At 38.3% G+C, this 17,363-nt stretch overlaps 1 protein-coding gene across 2 annotated transcripts in view; it reads right to left on the bottom strand.

Moving 5' to 3' along the window:
* kcnj3a (potassium inwardly rectifying channel subfamily J member 3a) overlaps positions 1-12,844 on the bottom strand; it is a 63,216-nt gene extending 50,372 nt beyond the window's left edge. Inside the window, exons 1-4 of one of the 2 annotated variants that reach the window (XM_079617686.1) lie at positions 12,179-12,807; positions 9,419-10,087; positions 7,876-8,092; positions 4,013-4,093 (exon numbers count right to left, since the gene is read on the bottom strand). In XM_079617686.1, coding sequence (XP_079473812.1) covers positions 4,038-4,093; positions 7,876-8,092; positions 9,419-10,081 — 936 coding nt within the window. In that variant the 5' untranslated portion in view covers positions 10,082-10,087; positions 12,179-12,807 and the 3' untranslated portion in view covers positions 4,013-4,037. Of the gene's footprint in view, positions 1-4,012; positions 4,094-7,875; positions 8,093-9,418; positions 10,088-12,178 lie in introns of those variants that run through there. The other variant, XM_079617685.1, reaches the window with a different exon arrangement.
* Positions 12,845-17,363: the final 4,519 nt, after the last annotated feature.

Below are 17,363 nucleotides of genomic sequence, written 5' to 3'. Positions count from 1 at the left end.
GACCTATCTTGGACCTGCGTGTCCTGAACCGGCCCTTCACAGGCTGTCGTTCAAGATGCTTACGCAGAAACGCATTTTAAAGTGCATCCGTCCCCAATATTGATTGCAGTGATCGACCTGAAGGACACGTTTCAATTCTCCCTCGAGACCGTTTCTTCGCTCTGCGTTCGAGGGACGGGCATATCAGTACAAAGTCTTACCCTTAGGGCTGGCCCTGTCGCGGAAAGTCGTGGAGGCGGCCATTGCTCCCATATGCAAGCGTGGTGTTCGTATCCTCAACTACCTTGATGACTGGCTTATCCTGGTCCAGTCGAGAGAGCAGTTGTACGAACACAGAGACTTCTGCTTCGGGTCAACTGGGAAAAGAGCAAACTCACCCCCGGGCAGAGGATCTCTTTTCTCAGTATGGAGTTGGACTCGATCAACATGACAGCGTGCCTCACAGAGGCCTGTGTCCAGTCAGTGTTGAACTGTGTGAGCTCGCTCAGACGCAGAACAGCGGCACCATTGAAACTTATTCAGAGGCTCCTGGGGCATATGACATCTGAAGCCGCGGTAACGCTGCTCTGATTGCTTCATGTGAGGCCGCTCCAACACTGGCTCCACGATATAGTCCCAAGATGGGCGTGGTAGAGCAGCTCGTGCGGAGTCCAAGTGACTCCGCACTGTCGCCAAACTCTCAGCTTGTGGTTGGACCCTTCGTTCTTGCGGGCAGGTGTTCCCCTAGAACATGTGTCCAGGCATTCTGTGGTCTCCATGGATGCCTCTGCCACCGGCTTGGGGGCCACGTACAACGGGCATGCAGGTTCAGGTCTGTGGATGGGGCCTCAACTGCATTGGCACATCAACTGCCTCTAATTGTTAGCAGTACATCTTGCGCTGGGCCGCTTCAAAACGCCGCTCAGCACTGCGACCGTTGCGTACATCAACTGCCAGGGTTGTCTACGCTCCCGCCGCATGTCACATCTCGCCAGCCATCTCCTCTCCTTCGGGAGTCAGAAGCATCTGAAGTTGCTTCGTGCCATTTGCATTCCAGGCCTGTTTGCCCGATGAGCTCTCACGGCAGCAGGTGCTACCGGGAGAATGGTGACTCCACCCCCAGGTGGTCCAGCTGATTTGGAGGCGCTTCGGGACTGCACAGATAGATCTGTTGCCGCCCAAGACACGGTGCACTGCCAGCTGTTTTACTCCCTGACCGAGGGGACCCTCGGCACGGATGCACTGGCACACAGCTGGCCCCGGGATCCACCAGTGAGCCTTCTTGCACGGACCCTCTGCAAAGTCAGGGAGGACAAGGAGCAGGTCTTGCTTGTTGCTCCGTATTGGCCCAACCGGACCTGATTCTCTGAACTAGCACTCCTCGCGACAGCCCCTCCCTGGCCCATTTCTCTGAGAGAGGACCTGATCTCTTGGAGACTGGGCACCCTATGGCACCCGCGTAGCAATCAGCTATTTTATATAGAGTCTGACCCCTCTTATTTGAGGTTTTGGATGATTGTCATAACTGTACACAAAGTTCCTCTGGAAAATATACATGTATATATATATATGTATATATATGTGTTTTACATTTACTATAGTTGTTTTAATTAGAAAATATTTTAATATTTATTAATACCGGTATTGGGAAAGGTCCCTGAGCCAGGACTCGAACTTGGGTTGCCCGAAGCACAACCACACTATATTTTTTAAACACTTCCTACGAGACTATTGGCTCTGACTATTAGAATATTTAAATAAATGTTATAATTAGCACATGTAAGCTATTGCTAGCTAGCAGTGTTAACTTCAAGATGTTTGAGTTAATGTTTCTAACATGTGAAGATGTGATTACAATCAAATAAGTTTAAACTAAACGTAATGTTTAGTTTAATTGCACATTAAGAAACTTTCTTTTTTAGTGAGCTCAAATTAAATAAGTTCACAGTACTCAATACTATTTCTAAACTTAAATGTATTGGGGAAATCGGTTTCCTCAAATAAAGTGAGTTTTCCTTACTTGTTGGGTGTTACAGTTTATGCAGTCAAGGGACACTAGTTCATCTCAGCATATCTATAATTCAAGCTATAGTTTTGCCAGCAAGATGTGCTATATTCCATCCATTGGTTTCATCATTTATGAAACTTCTTATCACTGGTTGCAGAACAGCTGAGGAAAGCTCAGAACTTAAAGTCTGTATTTATGAGGGCCATTATCGGGATGACCTCATTGTAGGGCTAAAATAAGCATAATGGTGGTTCTGTGATGCTCTGGGGTTGCTTTGCATCCTCTGGCACTGGAAACCTGCAGCATGTGGAAGGGAAATATATTCATTGAAGTATCAGGAAATCCTTGGAGCAACGTCATGCCGTCAGGAGGAAGCTGAAGATTGGGCGCCATTGGACCTTCCAACATGACAATGATCCCAAGCATACCTCAAATTCCTCCAATGCTTGGTTGCAGGAAAAGTCCTGGAAGATTCTACAGTGGCCATCACAGTCACCTGACTTGAACCCCTTAGAAAATCTCTGGTGGGATTTGAAGAAGGCGGTTGCAGCACGCAAACCCAAGAATATTACTGAACTGGAGGCCATTGCTAATGAGGAATGGGCTAAGATTCCTCAGAATCTCAGCCAGAAGCTGGTGTCTGGTTATACATCTCGTTTGCAGCAGGTCATAACAGCAAAAGGGTGTTCTACTAAGTACTAAAGATGCTTGCCATGAATGGGGTTGAATAATTTTGAGACTACAAAAGTCATTAAAAATTGCATTTTCAGTTGAATTTGGAGGAAACCACTTGAAACATTTGTTGGTTTGAGCTACTTCAATTACTTTTGTTTGATTTTTCCATTGCAAACAGCTGAAATTGTTGCCAATAAGCCTGATTTGCAATGGGGGTTTATTCATTTCAACTACAACTGTATATGTACATAAACATAGAAAGCTCAACCTCTGGAATAAAAAAAACGAGTATAATGAAAGGTGTTGCTCTAAATTCCCTGAATTAGAACACAACTTATTCTCAAATAAATTAGCTTAATTTCACTGAAAAATCTTTAGTATAGACTTTATCAGCGACAGCCCGAGGAGATTATTTTTCATGACATTCAAAAGTGTTTGTGTAGTTTTATTTTAAAGAGCTCCTGCATTCACTGACACAATTCCTCAAATCAGCATGATGGATTCAAAAATCTACCTCCAAAGCTTTTGTTGTTGTGTCAGAACTATTCAGGAATATTTGCTGAGCGCACTAAGAGCTCTCAAAATATAAATCTCCTTGAAAAAAAAAGTGCTCAGTAAGTGTTTAAAAAAGATGAGGCATGATGCTGATGAATGTTTCCTCATCTGTTTCTAATACAGTACACACACACATGGATCACACCAATATAAATAGTGGCTGACTGAAATGTATTTTTCAACATTCAATACTGATATATATTTATGGTATAAACTAATATATTTTAATGTTCTGAAATAAACATACTGTATAATGAGTGCAGAAGAACATTTTATCACACAATATTTATTCACAGAAAATATTGGAAAACGTTTGATACATTTTGGAAATGACACAAGGAGCATCTGTTAACATGCCAAATGTGCATGGTTATTAATGCCAGATATTTGTACATTTTGCAATCACCTACTCCCGTTTGAGTTGAGGTTATTCTGTTCAGACTGTAGAAACTGCCAATATGAAATAAACTAGCAATACTTGAACATAAAAGTACCTCTTTTCTGTATCTCTAAACCAATGTCAAGGCACTTTTGCTCTCTCTGTACCTCTGCTTCTTTCTATGTTCTGTTTGATGCACATTCTTGCTCTGCTTTCTGAAAAAAGTGCTTTGCACACACTTTCCAGGGCTTCATAATAATCATATGTTCAAAGGGTGTATGGAAAAAAAAAAAAAAAAAAGGGGGGGGGGGGGTGCTGTTCAAAATGGGTTGCCATAGAAACAGTGTTACAGCCACCAGGACACTGGAGAGTCTTGGGATTCTGTACTTCCACTGTTCATCAGCTATTAACGTTGTCGTTTGCTCATGCCACATGAGTCCCCTACAGCAGAAATGCTTGTCGATGTCTGAGATGTTGGGGATTGGACTCAATGACTTCTGCAGTGATTGAATCGATATCAAAGACATGTGAAAGATATAAAATGCACTGCACGGTTAATTTACAATCATTCTTCATGACCAGTATATTATATAAATATCTCACATTTATGTTGACTCAATTTAAAATGTATTTCAAAAGTAGTTCTTGAAGATAGACTTTTTATTTTATCAGAACATGGTTATAAAATGCATCAATTAATCACGTGTTACATAGTCACTCTGCAGGAACTACACACACACACACACACACACACACACACACACACACACACACACACACACACACACACACACACACACACACACACACACACACAAGCCAGTTATGTACGTCTCCAAGGCGCTCGAAGAAACCTAACTTTCAATGCTACCTGAAAAATGATGTGCAAGTGTACGACAAAAGTTGTTATAAACACAAAGTGTGGTCACACTAACTATTGGTTGTATTTAGTTAATTGAAAAATAAAATCTATTTATGACATTATGTTTGAAAGCATCCTCCCTTTACTGCATTTTTACAAGTGCCTAAAACTTTTCACAGTACTGTAGCTGTGCAGGCAGGTTTCTTCAAGCGTCTTGGAGATGTTGCTCTAGTTCTTCTGGATTTAGTCTCTCCGTTTTTTTCATTTTTTTCATGTAATCCCAGAAGGACTCGATGATGGTGAGATCAGATCAGATACTAACGTGCCAAAGACTTTTGCACAGTATAGAGCTGCACGCTTAATCATTAAAAGATCGCAATCTTGATTCAAACACCCACGCAATCTTATTCCTAAATGAGACAACAATTCGCCTGTGTCTATTAAACCTTTGACAAAATCATACCGGAACATTCAAATCTCTGTTTGCGCTGCCGCTGAGCCAGAGAGAGCGGTTGTTATGTATAGCCTAGGTATGAAACAACTTCACAAACAGTATTTTTAACCCCACAGTATTGTTATTTCTGTATATATATATTAATTTTATCACAGAAGAACTGGGATAAAAGTGTACAGAAATGTCTACGGAAGCTATCAAAATAGAGTAAATCACCTTTAGAAAGTAACATGGCGCTTCAAATAACAATTGTATCGATTACATCGTTCCGCCACTAGGTGACGACAAAAAAAAAAAAAAGATTTGTCATTGAATCATTTATTTAAGAGATTCGTTAAAAATAGGTTGATAAAAAAAAAATGTTTAACTTTAAAATAATGGTCTAGGGGCCTGATGTATAAACGTTACATTTTATTGCCTTTTTTGTGTGTACGCAACGTTTATACATCAATTTTCCACGCACATATCGGGATTAATAATAAAATAAACTAGGCGTAAATGTGAAATGCTGTTGTTTAATGTTTATAGATTAGGTGTAGATTAGGTCAGCCGGAACTGGGAACACTTCCCTTAAATCCTGATGTACTCGTTACATCATAAGAATGGCATCTACGCTAATTTTAGTGTCTTTGTTCATTCCGAGGTTTTCCCGCAGCCTGCCGGATCCAGGCCGTATCCAGATCTGACGAAGGACCTTCGCCTGGACCCGATGACAACGCAGTGCTGAAGTGCCAACTAGCCTCTCCCTATGGAGGATCCCTTTATCACTCTACAGATAAAGCATTGTGGAAAATTCGCGTATTTAACCCGTAGTGATGATAAAATAAAATAAAATTCTGTATCAAATTTATAGGCAGGACAAGTAGTTTGTTTAGGCTTGGTTTGTAGAGAATTACAAACATGCGCACATATATTCAAACGCACATAACTATATAATTAATTCTTGAAGCGCACGTGAGCGTCATCAGTGTTTATCACAGGTTTGCGTTTAAAGTCTGTGTAGAGAGAACGGTGTCGTCTTAGCGGCCCCTAATTTAATAACAAATTATCCTTTCGACGGAAGTGAATCAATCAAAACTAACTTTAGCTGGAAAATAACATTATTCAAGAACCGCTATAAAGCTAAAACAATCTGTTACCTTAACTTATACGTTTATCTCTGTAAAGCAGCTTTGAAACAATCTACATTGTTAAAAGCGCTATATAAATGAAGATGACTTGACTTGGCTAACGCTTGGTCGTGACGTATAACGACTCAAACTAGTGCACAACCTCAACGTCATCGTTCTCAGCCACTGTTCGCTGATTGGACCGGTAAAAAATGTACAGGAGAAAAGCCAAGAATATACCAGAATCCCAGACGTAGTACAAAGGAAAATTAAAATTGAGCGGAAGTACGTAGGAGGGCAGAGCCAGGCTAACGGCACATAGTCCTTATCTCATTTTTTCCTAATGTCTTGTGTTAAACATGGTATCACATGGATGGAAATATGCATGAAAATGATATGCAGATGATCTTATGCATAGTAAAACGAGGCGATGTAAGCTCCATATTATTTCAGGGAGGAGACGGGGTGGAGATGCATGTACACATAATTCTACTGACTGGGTTTTATAAAGGGAATTTTGCACAGGTTCTTGCGTACGCATGGTTTTATAAATCTGAAAACTTTTGTGTATATGCAAAATCTAGCTTTTGTGTCTATGCACACTTTTAGGATGACATCTACGTAAAAGTTTACATGAGGCCCCTGGAGGAAGATAACGAGATATTGGAAGAGTACTGTATTTGAGGCTTACTTTGGGTTGTTGACAAAATGGCAAATCTGTTAACATGAAGGCAATATCAATAAGCTGGCATGCAATTAGTTACCAGTTTTTTTTCTTTTTTTTTACACTATTAGATCGAAAACTCGTAGTGCTGGCCAACCTCCAAACATCCAACAGTGCTATTTTATGTTTGATAATATCTCAACATAACAGTTATCCTAAATAAATAGAATATAATTATAAAACTGACAACCACCTGTTAAAATTAGTTATATATATATATATATATATATATATATATATATATATATGTGTGTTCCAGAATGCAATACGCGTTATTTTCTTTTTTTTTTCTCAAGAATATCTGCTATTAAGCTCTGAACGTTTTTATTACCTTAAACAAAAAATAAAGGAAAATTGTAGCACACTGAGAGCTAAATGGACATACTGTAGTTTTGATTTTAAGACATGTGCATGAACTACTGAGCCCTGTTAAATGTTATCCTTTCATCCTAAGGGATACACACTGACACCACACTGGTTTTACCAACTTCCCCGAGCAGCATGTCTACAATTACACATTGCTGATCAATAGAAAAAAATCAATCATGTGCACTTCAAGGCCAGTGAGACCCAATGCCTCCTATTTTAGTAACTCGCTTTAACAGGATGTGGTAGTCTTTCTAAATGAATAAATAGTACAATGTCCCTTGTTCTTCTGCATGCAGCTTAAGGTTGTAAAACTTTACACAACTTTTTAAATCAGAACAGACCTGGACAGAAGATCAGAACAGATACACTTGCTGACTTTGTAAATGGTTACAGAGATAAACTGAGCATCATACTCTAAATGACTAAGGATCACACACTACCAGTTTGAAAAAGAAATTACGCAGAAACATGCACTCAGTTTCTAAGAGACGCGTGGAAAATGAAAACACGTGTTCCAAAATCAGCTCAAAAATGTCTGATATCCTCTGATGGATGGAATGAAAATCTGAAGCTAAAAAAGTCTACTGCCCAGAATCTGCATACTGACTTCTGTGTTGACTCATCCAGACTGTAAATCAGGGCAAAAACCAGGACAAATGTTGTGTAGTGTATTCCATCCTTTCAATTTCAGAGGCCTTTTAAATTCAAAATCAAAATGTGAAAGACAAAACAAGATTAAAGTAGCAGACAAAATAACTTACCGGTTGTTTCAACAATACCCTCCAAAATCACAACTATTTCAAACTGTTCCGTCTGCATGGATCGCTGAGAGAGCTCATAGAAGGGGCTCTTGGTGTCGATCACATGACAGATTGTGAGTGGTGACACGAGAAAGAGTTGGTCCGCTCCGGTGCTGAAGCCCACATCCAGCTCCAGCTGATCCAGGGGGAGGAACTCACCCTCGGGCGTCTGTCGGGACTGCAGGAGCGAGAAGAGGGGAGACGGGGCGTAAACATCGCTTTACAAACTGTACGGTGAAGTGAGCTGTGAGGATAGACAGTCAGTCATCAAAGGAGAGACAGGTAGGAAATCTAATTAAAGTTCAACGTTTACAATAAAGGAACCAATGCTATATTTTTTGTTTAGTTTTTTAATACAACAAAGGTGCCAGGGAGATACTATGCAGCATGTCTCATAGTTATTGTACGAGATTTTGGCCAGTGTACTTAAATATAGGCCTGCGTATAAGGCAGCCATAACCCATCTGGGTCTAAAGGACTGAAAACATTTTCTGCGAAAATTGTATACTGTTTTTTTTTACACTGTTCTTACTGACATCTTTAACATTTAAATTAAATTTTTTTTTTTTTTTAAATGTGAGGATGTCAAGTATCACATCCAAACATTAGCTGAGTCTCTAGATGGACAACAGAGGGCAGAGTAACACTTTCAGCAGCTACAGTATAGAAAATAACCACCGGTCAAAAATGTGGAATATTATTTTTATGTTTTTGAAAGAAGTCTCTTATGCTCACCAAGGCTGCAATTTTTTTGTTTGCCAATACAATGAAAATACAATTAAAACAGTAAATTAATTGTAAAATATTAATACAATTTAAAATAACTATTTTCTATTTGAATATATATTTTAAAATGTCCTATATTCCTATGATGCTTGTGTGGAAACCATGATTTTTTTTTTTCAGGATTGTTTCATGAATATAACGTTTAAAAAAAAACAGCATTTATTTGAAATATAAATCTTTCAATTCAATGTATCCTTGCTGAATAAAAATATTTTTTAAATTTTATTTACCGAAACTTTGTTTATCACAGTTTCCACAAAAATAACAAGCAGCAAAAACTGTTTTTAACATTGATGCTAATGTTTCTTGAGTAGCAAATCAGCATATTAGAATGATTTCTGAAGAATCATGTGACACTGAAGCCTGGAGTAATGATGCGGAAAATTCAGATTTGCCATCACAGGAATAAATAACATTTTAAGTTATTTTAATTTGTAATCATATTTCAAAATATTTAAGTTTTTTACTGTATTTTTTATCCAATAAATTCAGCCTTTGTGAACATAAGATACTTATTTTTATAACATAACAAAATTACAAATTACTGTATTTACATTTTTTTTATTTATTTACCCTTTATTTTACCAGGTGATGTCCCATTGAGATATTTAAATCTCTTTTACAAGGGAGCCCTGACATGCTGTTAATGTTATTCAGTACATACATGTCTAATTACAAGTTAAGCATTTCTAAAATGTGACAAAAGGCAGGCTCTTACCTTGAGTATTTTGCACCGGATCTGTGCTGAAACCATGTGACTATTGCGCAGATTTCCCACCCTGAACATCAGCGTGAGTTTGCCGTCACGCATGGAGATGACTGCGTTTTCACTAAACATCAGGGTCTCTGCCCTCTTCTTTGGTTGAGACATCTTAATAAACATACAGCCTATTAAAAAGGCATCCACTATGGAGCCCAGGATAGACTGAAATAGGAAGAGAATGATTCCCTCTGGACATTTATCGGTGATGTATCTGTGGCCATATCCTATAGTGGCCTCTGTCTCAATGAAGAAGAGGAAAGCAGAAGGAAAGTTATAGACGTTGGCCACGCATGGCGTGTACTTCTCATCGTGGACTCTGTACAGGTCCCCTCTGATGTATGCAATGATCCACCACATTAAGGCCATGAATAACCAGGCCACTGTGTATGTGAGGATGAAGATGAAGAGGTTCCATCGCCATTTGAGGTCTACTAAAGTTGTGAATAAGTCTGAAAGATATCTGCTGGTCTCTCCACCCAGGTTTCCATGCTGGACGTTACATCGTCCATTCTTGTCCACGAATCGCTGTCGTTTCCTCCTCTTGTCCTTCTGTTGGCTGGAGGATTTGGTGGTCACTACCTGATAGTCGCTTCCAAATTTCTTACGAAGTGCAGACATTTTATCCTGCAGAGACAGCAGTAAAACTATCTTGACTGTCTGATATTTTAGCAGTGTATTAGACCTGTCATGACCTTTTCAGTGGATAAAGATGTTAAAAACAAGACCACAGAAATAGAAGAGACTGAAGCTAGTTGTCACATGAAGAAGTTATCACTTGGTCTTTATCTCTTACCGTACATGCTTTTGAGTCAAAAGTCAAATACTGAAAGGCTGATATGTCAGGTCGGGGCAAGTTTTCACGCGTGTTTTATAGTCAATTTATTCAGTTGATTTATACTATTTCACCGGAACAGTGGTTTTATAGGTTACGGTTTATTTTAAGATGTCCCTTTCACAGTGTAATTACACATACACGTAGGGTACAACGGGGTTAAAGGTTACACGGGGTAAAATGCTACTTTGATTTTATTTTCCTCTAAATCAGTAGATGGCACAAAAACTTGTCGCAGAAACATCTGCTTTTCAAGATGCACATGGACATTTGGCTGATCCTTGACATGATTGTTGGCAGTAAAGTTGATTCTGCGCTATAATTTGATATATGATAATATTTTATGTTTTTTTAAAATGTTGTAGGCAAGATTTAAGCAGCAAATGAGAATCGTTAAAATTATTGAATATATTTTTGAGACAAGGTCTTCTTGATGATTTTCAGTTTTGTTCAAGCTAAAAGCAACAGTTTTTCAATAATGGAATAATATGTAAAAGTATGGTGTTTGGGGGTAAAAGGCGCCAGTTGTTGGGGCTAAACTAAAGGCACAATAATTAACATGATGATAAAGAGCTGGCTGACTTTTCCATTTGTTGTCATGACATGATTAGATTGAGATAGTAAGGATCATATATTCAATAGGGTGACCTTCTTAGAGATAATCACCATAATTATAATCAAACCATCATATTTAAAAATATGATATTAAATGATATAATAAAATGTGATTTAATGTTATTACTCTAAATTTATATTATTATAGGATCTCATTCAATGCTTTCAGAATATTTACTTTTAAAATAGTTGTGTTTATGTTTTGTTTTATATTAACATATCTTAACGACGGATAATTGATAATTGTTTTATTATCAAAATAAATAGAAAAGGGTGCAAACTTTGCTAAAGTGATTATTTTGAACAAGTACTAACTTAGGACATTATAAAAAACATATCATTTTAGCTAACGTATTTGTATAAATAATGTGTGCCTTTTGCCCCATGATGGTGAGCCTTTTAGCCCGTGTGTTTGGTAAAAGGCCCCCCTCGGCACCACATACATTTACACCATTTTTAAATGGTGTGATTTATTTTCACACAAAATCTGTTGCTCCATAAATGTTCAATACAAACATATATTTTCTGCAATCATGGTGAAAAGCACATTTCTCCTTAAGGTGTGCCTTTAGCCCCTTGGAGCCTAAGTTATATATATATATATATATATATATATATATATATATATATATAACTTAGTCTATATCTATAGTAATCTATGGTAAGCTATTATAGTTGCCTACCTATGTTTATATATATATATATATATATATATATATATATATATATATATATATATATATATATATATATATATAAACATAGGTAGGCAACTATAATAGCCTACTATAGATTTAGGGTTGGGGTTTGTTTAGGATTACTTGCTTATAATTATGCATAATTTACTGGTGTTAATACTATAGCAAACTTGTACATGTAATACACCAAAATAAAGTTTTAACATTTAATGTTATTTTCTTACGTTTATGTTCTTTTTTTTCCTTATTGGCTGTTTCATTAACTGTTTTTGCTCCATAATTCTTTAATTGTTTGCATTTTGTAAAAAAAATAAATAGCCTGTAATATTTTAGAAACATGTTGTGGAAGATAGCTTTAGATAGAATAAAGTTAAAGTATGGACGGCAGATTCCATGATCTATAATAGTGAATTAACCTCTTGGCGGTGGAAATGTTCAATAGCTTGCTTGTAGTAGTCATAAAATATAAATATTGACTTTCAAAACCTGAAAATTACTCAGAGGAAATTGTAACGATAAACCCGGTCTAATGACAATTTGAAAAAGAATAAAAACAGACAATAATCTTACCTATATTTCACCATGCAGTGATTTCTCCTCTCTTCTCATTACCTGCGTATCATCTCAGTTTAAAGGGAAGCAATCGTTTGTTTATTTACGGAAAAGGAGTAAATAGACATGTTCCCTCGTTGGAGATGAAAGCGGGAAACTCTCCACAGGCGCTGTCCAGCGGCTCGAGTCCTGAAACACTCAGTCTGTCACTCATCTGCTCATTTGAGTTTTACAAACCGAAGCTCAGAGTTGTGGATGATTTTCGTCAGTCCGATCACAGATTAGCGCATCCGTCTGTCCAGCGATTTGACCAACAATTGATGGATATAAAAAACTAGTCTAGATGCGTTTCAACATCTGGCTGGATGTTCTCCTCCTCTGTATGCTCACCAGTAGGACATTTGCAACTTAATCAGATTATGTTGCTCAGAGCCTGTGTGGTGAAGCCAAACTGGCGGGCGCGCCTCGGACAGACAGATTTACACAATGTTTTGCACGCAAACCCAAAGCTCTGTTGTTCCTGTGTTATCTAGTTCGTTGCAAGAGAATGAAATAAAATAGCCGGAATGGTTGCAGGGACGGCCAGGGTGTCCTTCAGACCCTCAGTTCGAGTGTGTGAAGCTGCTCTTTGTCTCTTCAGTTTCTCTCGCAGCGTCTGAAGCTCCTCAGGATACTGAGGTGTGTGTGTTATTCAGCAGGGGAGGGCGGAACTTCACAATGACAATTCGCGTTTATTGGCTAAGGAAGTTATACTTATTAGGAATTTGACTTAAGTTATTTATGGTAGTGCAAACAATCAATATACCGTACACATGCCACTATTCAGTACATTCACAGAAAATACAATGCAATACACTATAATAGGGATGTGTAATGGTGTAAAGCAGAGGTCATCAACCGTTTTAAGCACAATATCTCGATCTTGATGAAAGGCGAGATCATCTAAGAGTTGAGCTGAAAAAAAACCCTAGCACATTGTACTTATTTAGTCTAATTGTGTTTGAATTTCAGATTTATTTGTTTTTTTCAGATTGATGCAACCAAGAAAACACTTGCAGTGAGCAGATCATATGAAATGCCACTGCTCACCTTTATGCTGCTTATCCACTGAAGCTTCTGAAATTATTACATTTAGCATTATCATTTTATAAACTAGAACTGAAATGTGTGCAAACAAAATTCTAAATTAAGTGTAGTTCTCTATATCTTATGCAGCATTATTTGTAATACTACTATAAATTAAATTAGCGCCTTAGAGTCTCGATGCATAAATTATACAAATATACAAATATAGTCAAGCTTAATTTATTTTTCTATTATTTTTGGGAGCTACAGGGACAGTCCCAGATCTAGGCTACCAGTTGATAGCCATCGGTGGTGGTGACCAGTGGTGTAAAAATATATACCGTATTTTCCAGACTGTAAGTCACACTTTTTTTCATATTTTGGCTGGTCCTGCGACTTATAGTCAGGTGCGACTTATATATAAAAATGTATTCATACTGACTGAGATGAACCAAGAGAAAACATTACCGTCTACAGCCGCGAGAGGGCGCTCTAGTTGGCGGAGTTGTTCAGAAGTGACACCGAGGATGAAGAGTACAGTGATGTGGAATGAGATCGCGGGAGCTTGGTCAACTTGCTTACCGGTAACTTGTTAGCCTATTCAGCCTCCCAGGTGTTACGTTAACATGCCGGACACCTATTCAGCCTGTTGTTCTGTGTGCTATTGTGTAAGTTAGTTGAATAACTTGTCTTTCCAGATTAAATGTCTGTTCTTGGTCTTGGATTTTGTGAAATAAATGCGACATAGTCCAGTGCGACTTATATATGTTTTTTTCCTCTACATGACACATTTTTTTGACTGATGCGACTTATACTCCGGAAAATACGGTAAACAGTAATTACTAACTTAGTTGACATTAATTCAAAAGAAACCCTTTTCCTAATGTTCCTGATCTTAACTTTATGTATACACCCTATAAAGTAAAGGTTCTTTATTGGTATCTATGGATCCATCCTTTCATTGGACAAAAGGGAGGCTACTTTATAGCGGAAAAAGATTCTTCCAATTATTAAAATGGTATTTTATGTTGAGATAAGTTATCCAGTGAGTAAATGCAATACACTGCACATCAGATGCATTTGAGTCTTCACATCCATTGTACCACATGTCTCAATGGTGCAGCAATGGCACATAATAAATGAAGGCTACACACACATACACATTCATGGTGTAACGTATTGAAGACAGCAGGCGAAGCAGAGGATCTATACGCAGGATATTTTAATAAAGTTGCACATAAAACAGATGTCAGAGAACAAAGGAACAAAACCAGACAGATTAGAGACAGAGGCAACAAGATAACAAGGGGGCGTGGCTAATAAGAAACACCTGGGAACTAATCAACATAACGGGGAACTGCTAAACATAGGACAAGAATCATGACACAAATCATGACACATGGACTACTCCAAATGCAACTAAACATCAGGGACGTTTTATCCTCTTTGCATTCAGCATATTCACCTTAAGCAAATTATGGTTTCTGGTTACACAACAAATCAAACGCACTAATGCTGAAAACCTTTGAGTCAAACAACAGCAGAGATAAAGCATGATTTATGTTATAGTCTGTTGTCAGATTGCTATAATCTTTTTTTTATCAAGATCAAACATCTTGTTGTGTGTGTGTGTGTGTGTGTGTGTGTGTGTGTCTATTTATAGCTTGTGTGGATGCCAAATGTAATTTACCCCTCAAAGGAGAGCGATGACCAGCCACCTGCCTGACATATCGCTGTAGTCTACCTGCCTAATTTGATTTGTGTTGACAGTCTGATTTACTGAGGCCTTTTGAGGATGTAGATTTAGACACGTTGAAAAATCTCAATACTTTCTGTAAACAGAAAAGCTCTTTGGATTACACCTAGCCTAAGTGAGGCAGTCAGCTGAAATTATATTTTCTATCAGAGAGTCATTTACACATTTTTTACTTCTGAAATGTATATATATAAATTATTGTACATACATTATCCTGATTTAGCAAGGCAGTAACAGCGTATTTACACTAAAGTAGTTTTCATTGTGTTATGTGTGTGTTCCAGGTAACCCCTACGTTATGAGGACAAAATGTCCCGACAAGGATTTCGGATATTGCCATCTTTGTGGGGAAATAACGTAGGGGTTACCTGGACCACATGGGGACATTTTTTGGTCCCTATAAGGAAAACAGCTCATAAATCAGACAAAATGATGTTTGTTGAAGGTTTTTATGATGGGTAGGTTTAGGGGATATAATATGCAATACAGTTTGTAGGGTATAAACCATCATCATGTCTATGGAAAGTCCCCATAAAACATGAAAACACAACGTGTGTGTGTGTGTGTGTGTGTGTGTGTGTGTGTGTGTGTGTGTATATATATATCTTGTGTCACAAATCAAGAGAAATTTTCCATTCCACTACACCTAGAAAAATGAGCAGCAGCTCTTCCCATCATTCAAGGACAAATAGATTATTGATCTATACTTAAAAAAAATAAAATAAAGCAAGACACAATAACCGCTGAAACTGACTCAAGCTACTGAATTTAGCTAATGGAAGTATAGTAATAGCAATATATAGTATATGAGTGTTGTCTTTACATCAAAGAGCTCAGCTCAAAAAGAAAAATACTGATTTATCTCCCTCTTTCCGTCTGTTTTTTTCCCCCTTTTAGATATGGCGCTTTTCCACTGCATGGTACGGTACGGCACGGCACGCTTTGGCGCTTTTCCACTGCATGGTACGGTACGGCTCGGTTCGGTACGGCTCACTTATGGCGCATTTCCACTGCATAGTACGGTACGGTACGGCTCACTTCGGCTCGCTTTAAATGGTACCACCTCTGTTGAGGTTCCAAGCGTACCGTACCGATACTAAATGTGACGTGAAAACACTGCAGATCACTGATTGGTCAGACAGAATCGTCACTTCAGCGTCATTGTATTTGCGACACGAGACACTAAACCCGCTAGATTTAAATAGCCAGACAACAGCCAACACAGTGGCACCTGTTTTTAGAGTATTTACTTGACAAAATAAGTAAAAAAAAATAAAAAAAGAAATGGCTGAATCGTGGTCAGTGGACGAGGTGCAGACGTTCCTCTCGTTGATTGTCGCCGGACCTACAAACAGTGTAGGGACTTTAGAGGCGACAACTATTAACGATCAGTCCCACCCACTTTGAAGCGGTACTAACTGCAGTGGAAAAGCAACCGATCTAAAGCGAACCGAACCGTTCCGTACCGAGTCGAGTCGTACCACGCAGTGGAAAAGTGAAGCGAGCCGAACCGTTCCGCGCCGAGACGAACCGTACCGAGCCGTACCATGCAGTGGAAAAGCGCCAATAGAGACAGACTTAGGCCACATTTACACATAGCCGGGTATTTAGAGAACCGAATATTTCTCCCCCTCAGTTTTCAATAATAACATTGTGCACACAACCCGCATAAATACGCCGTCGAGCGCCTTTATAACTATGCCAAACCTATGGGCGGCAGTGTAGGGAGAAGGATAAAGCCATGCAAGCCAATCAGAATCCTCAGAATCGACAAGAGAGAACCTAAAACCCCGTTTCTCCCAGTTGACACGACAACATATAACCGGCGGTTTCAGAAATCTCCACTTTGGCCGGAGTTTTTAGAAATAATCGTTTTCTGGGATAAAAACTGCGTTTTCGTGTAAATGACAGGCCAAAACGCAGAGAAATATCTGCGTTTTCCCATCGTGTAAACGGGGCCTTAGCTTTATTGACATGACACATATTATGCTACTGGGAAGTTTTCACAAGAGTTATATCTCAGTAACTGGAAGGTTTTGAGTCAACTGTCCAATTACAGAAATGCCAGTTATCAAGAAGTGTGTTTTTTTTTTTCTATATTGGTTTCAAACAATTAAGTATTAAATTACAATATATTTAGTGAATTTTGATCTCCAAACCACCAAAACGGCTCTGGTGTTCTGACAAGAGTTTTATAATGAAGATAACTGTTGCTAGACTGTTTTCATGACAAGGGATTATTATTATTTTTTATTTTAATTGAAATTTTTAAATGACCTAATTTTATGCTTTATATTTTTATTACAGTTTATGTTTGGCTGAAAAGTCTTTGGTTGAGTAGATTTAAATAGGCTTTAAAAGATTCCATTGTGACATCGTACA

The sequence above is a fragment of the Phoxinus phoxinus genome, assembly GCF_949152265.1.
Source record: "Phoxinus phoxinus genome assembly, chromosome: 7".
NCBI classification, from domain to species: domain Eukaryota; kingdom Metazoa; phylum Chordata; class Actinopteri; order Cypriniformes; family Leuciscidae; genus Phoxinus; species Phoxinus phoxinus.
The sequence above is the reverse complement of the archived record's forward strand: the minus strand, read 5'-3'. Positions and strand labels throughout refer to the sequence as shown.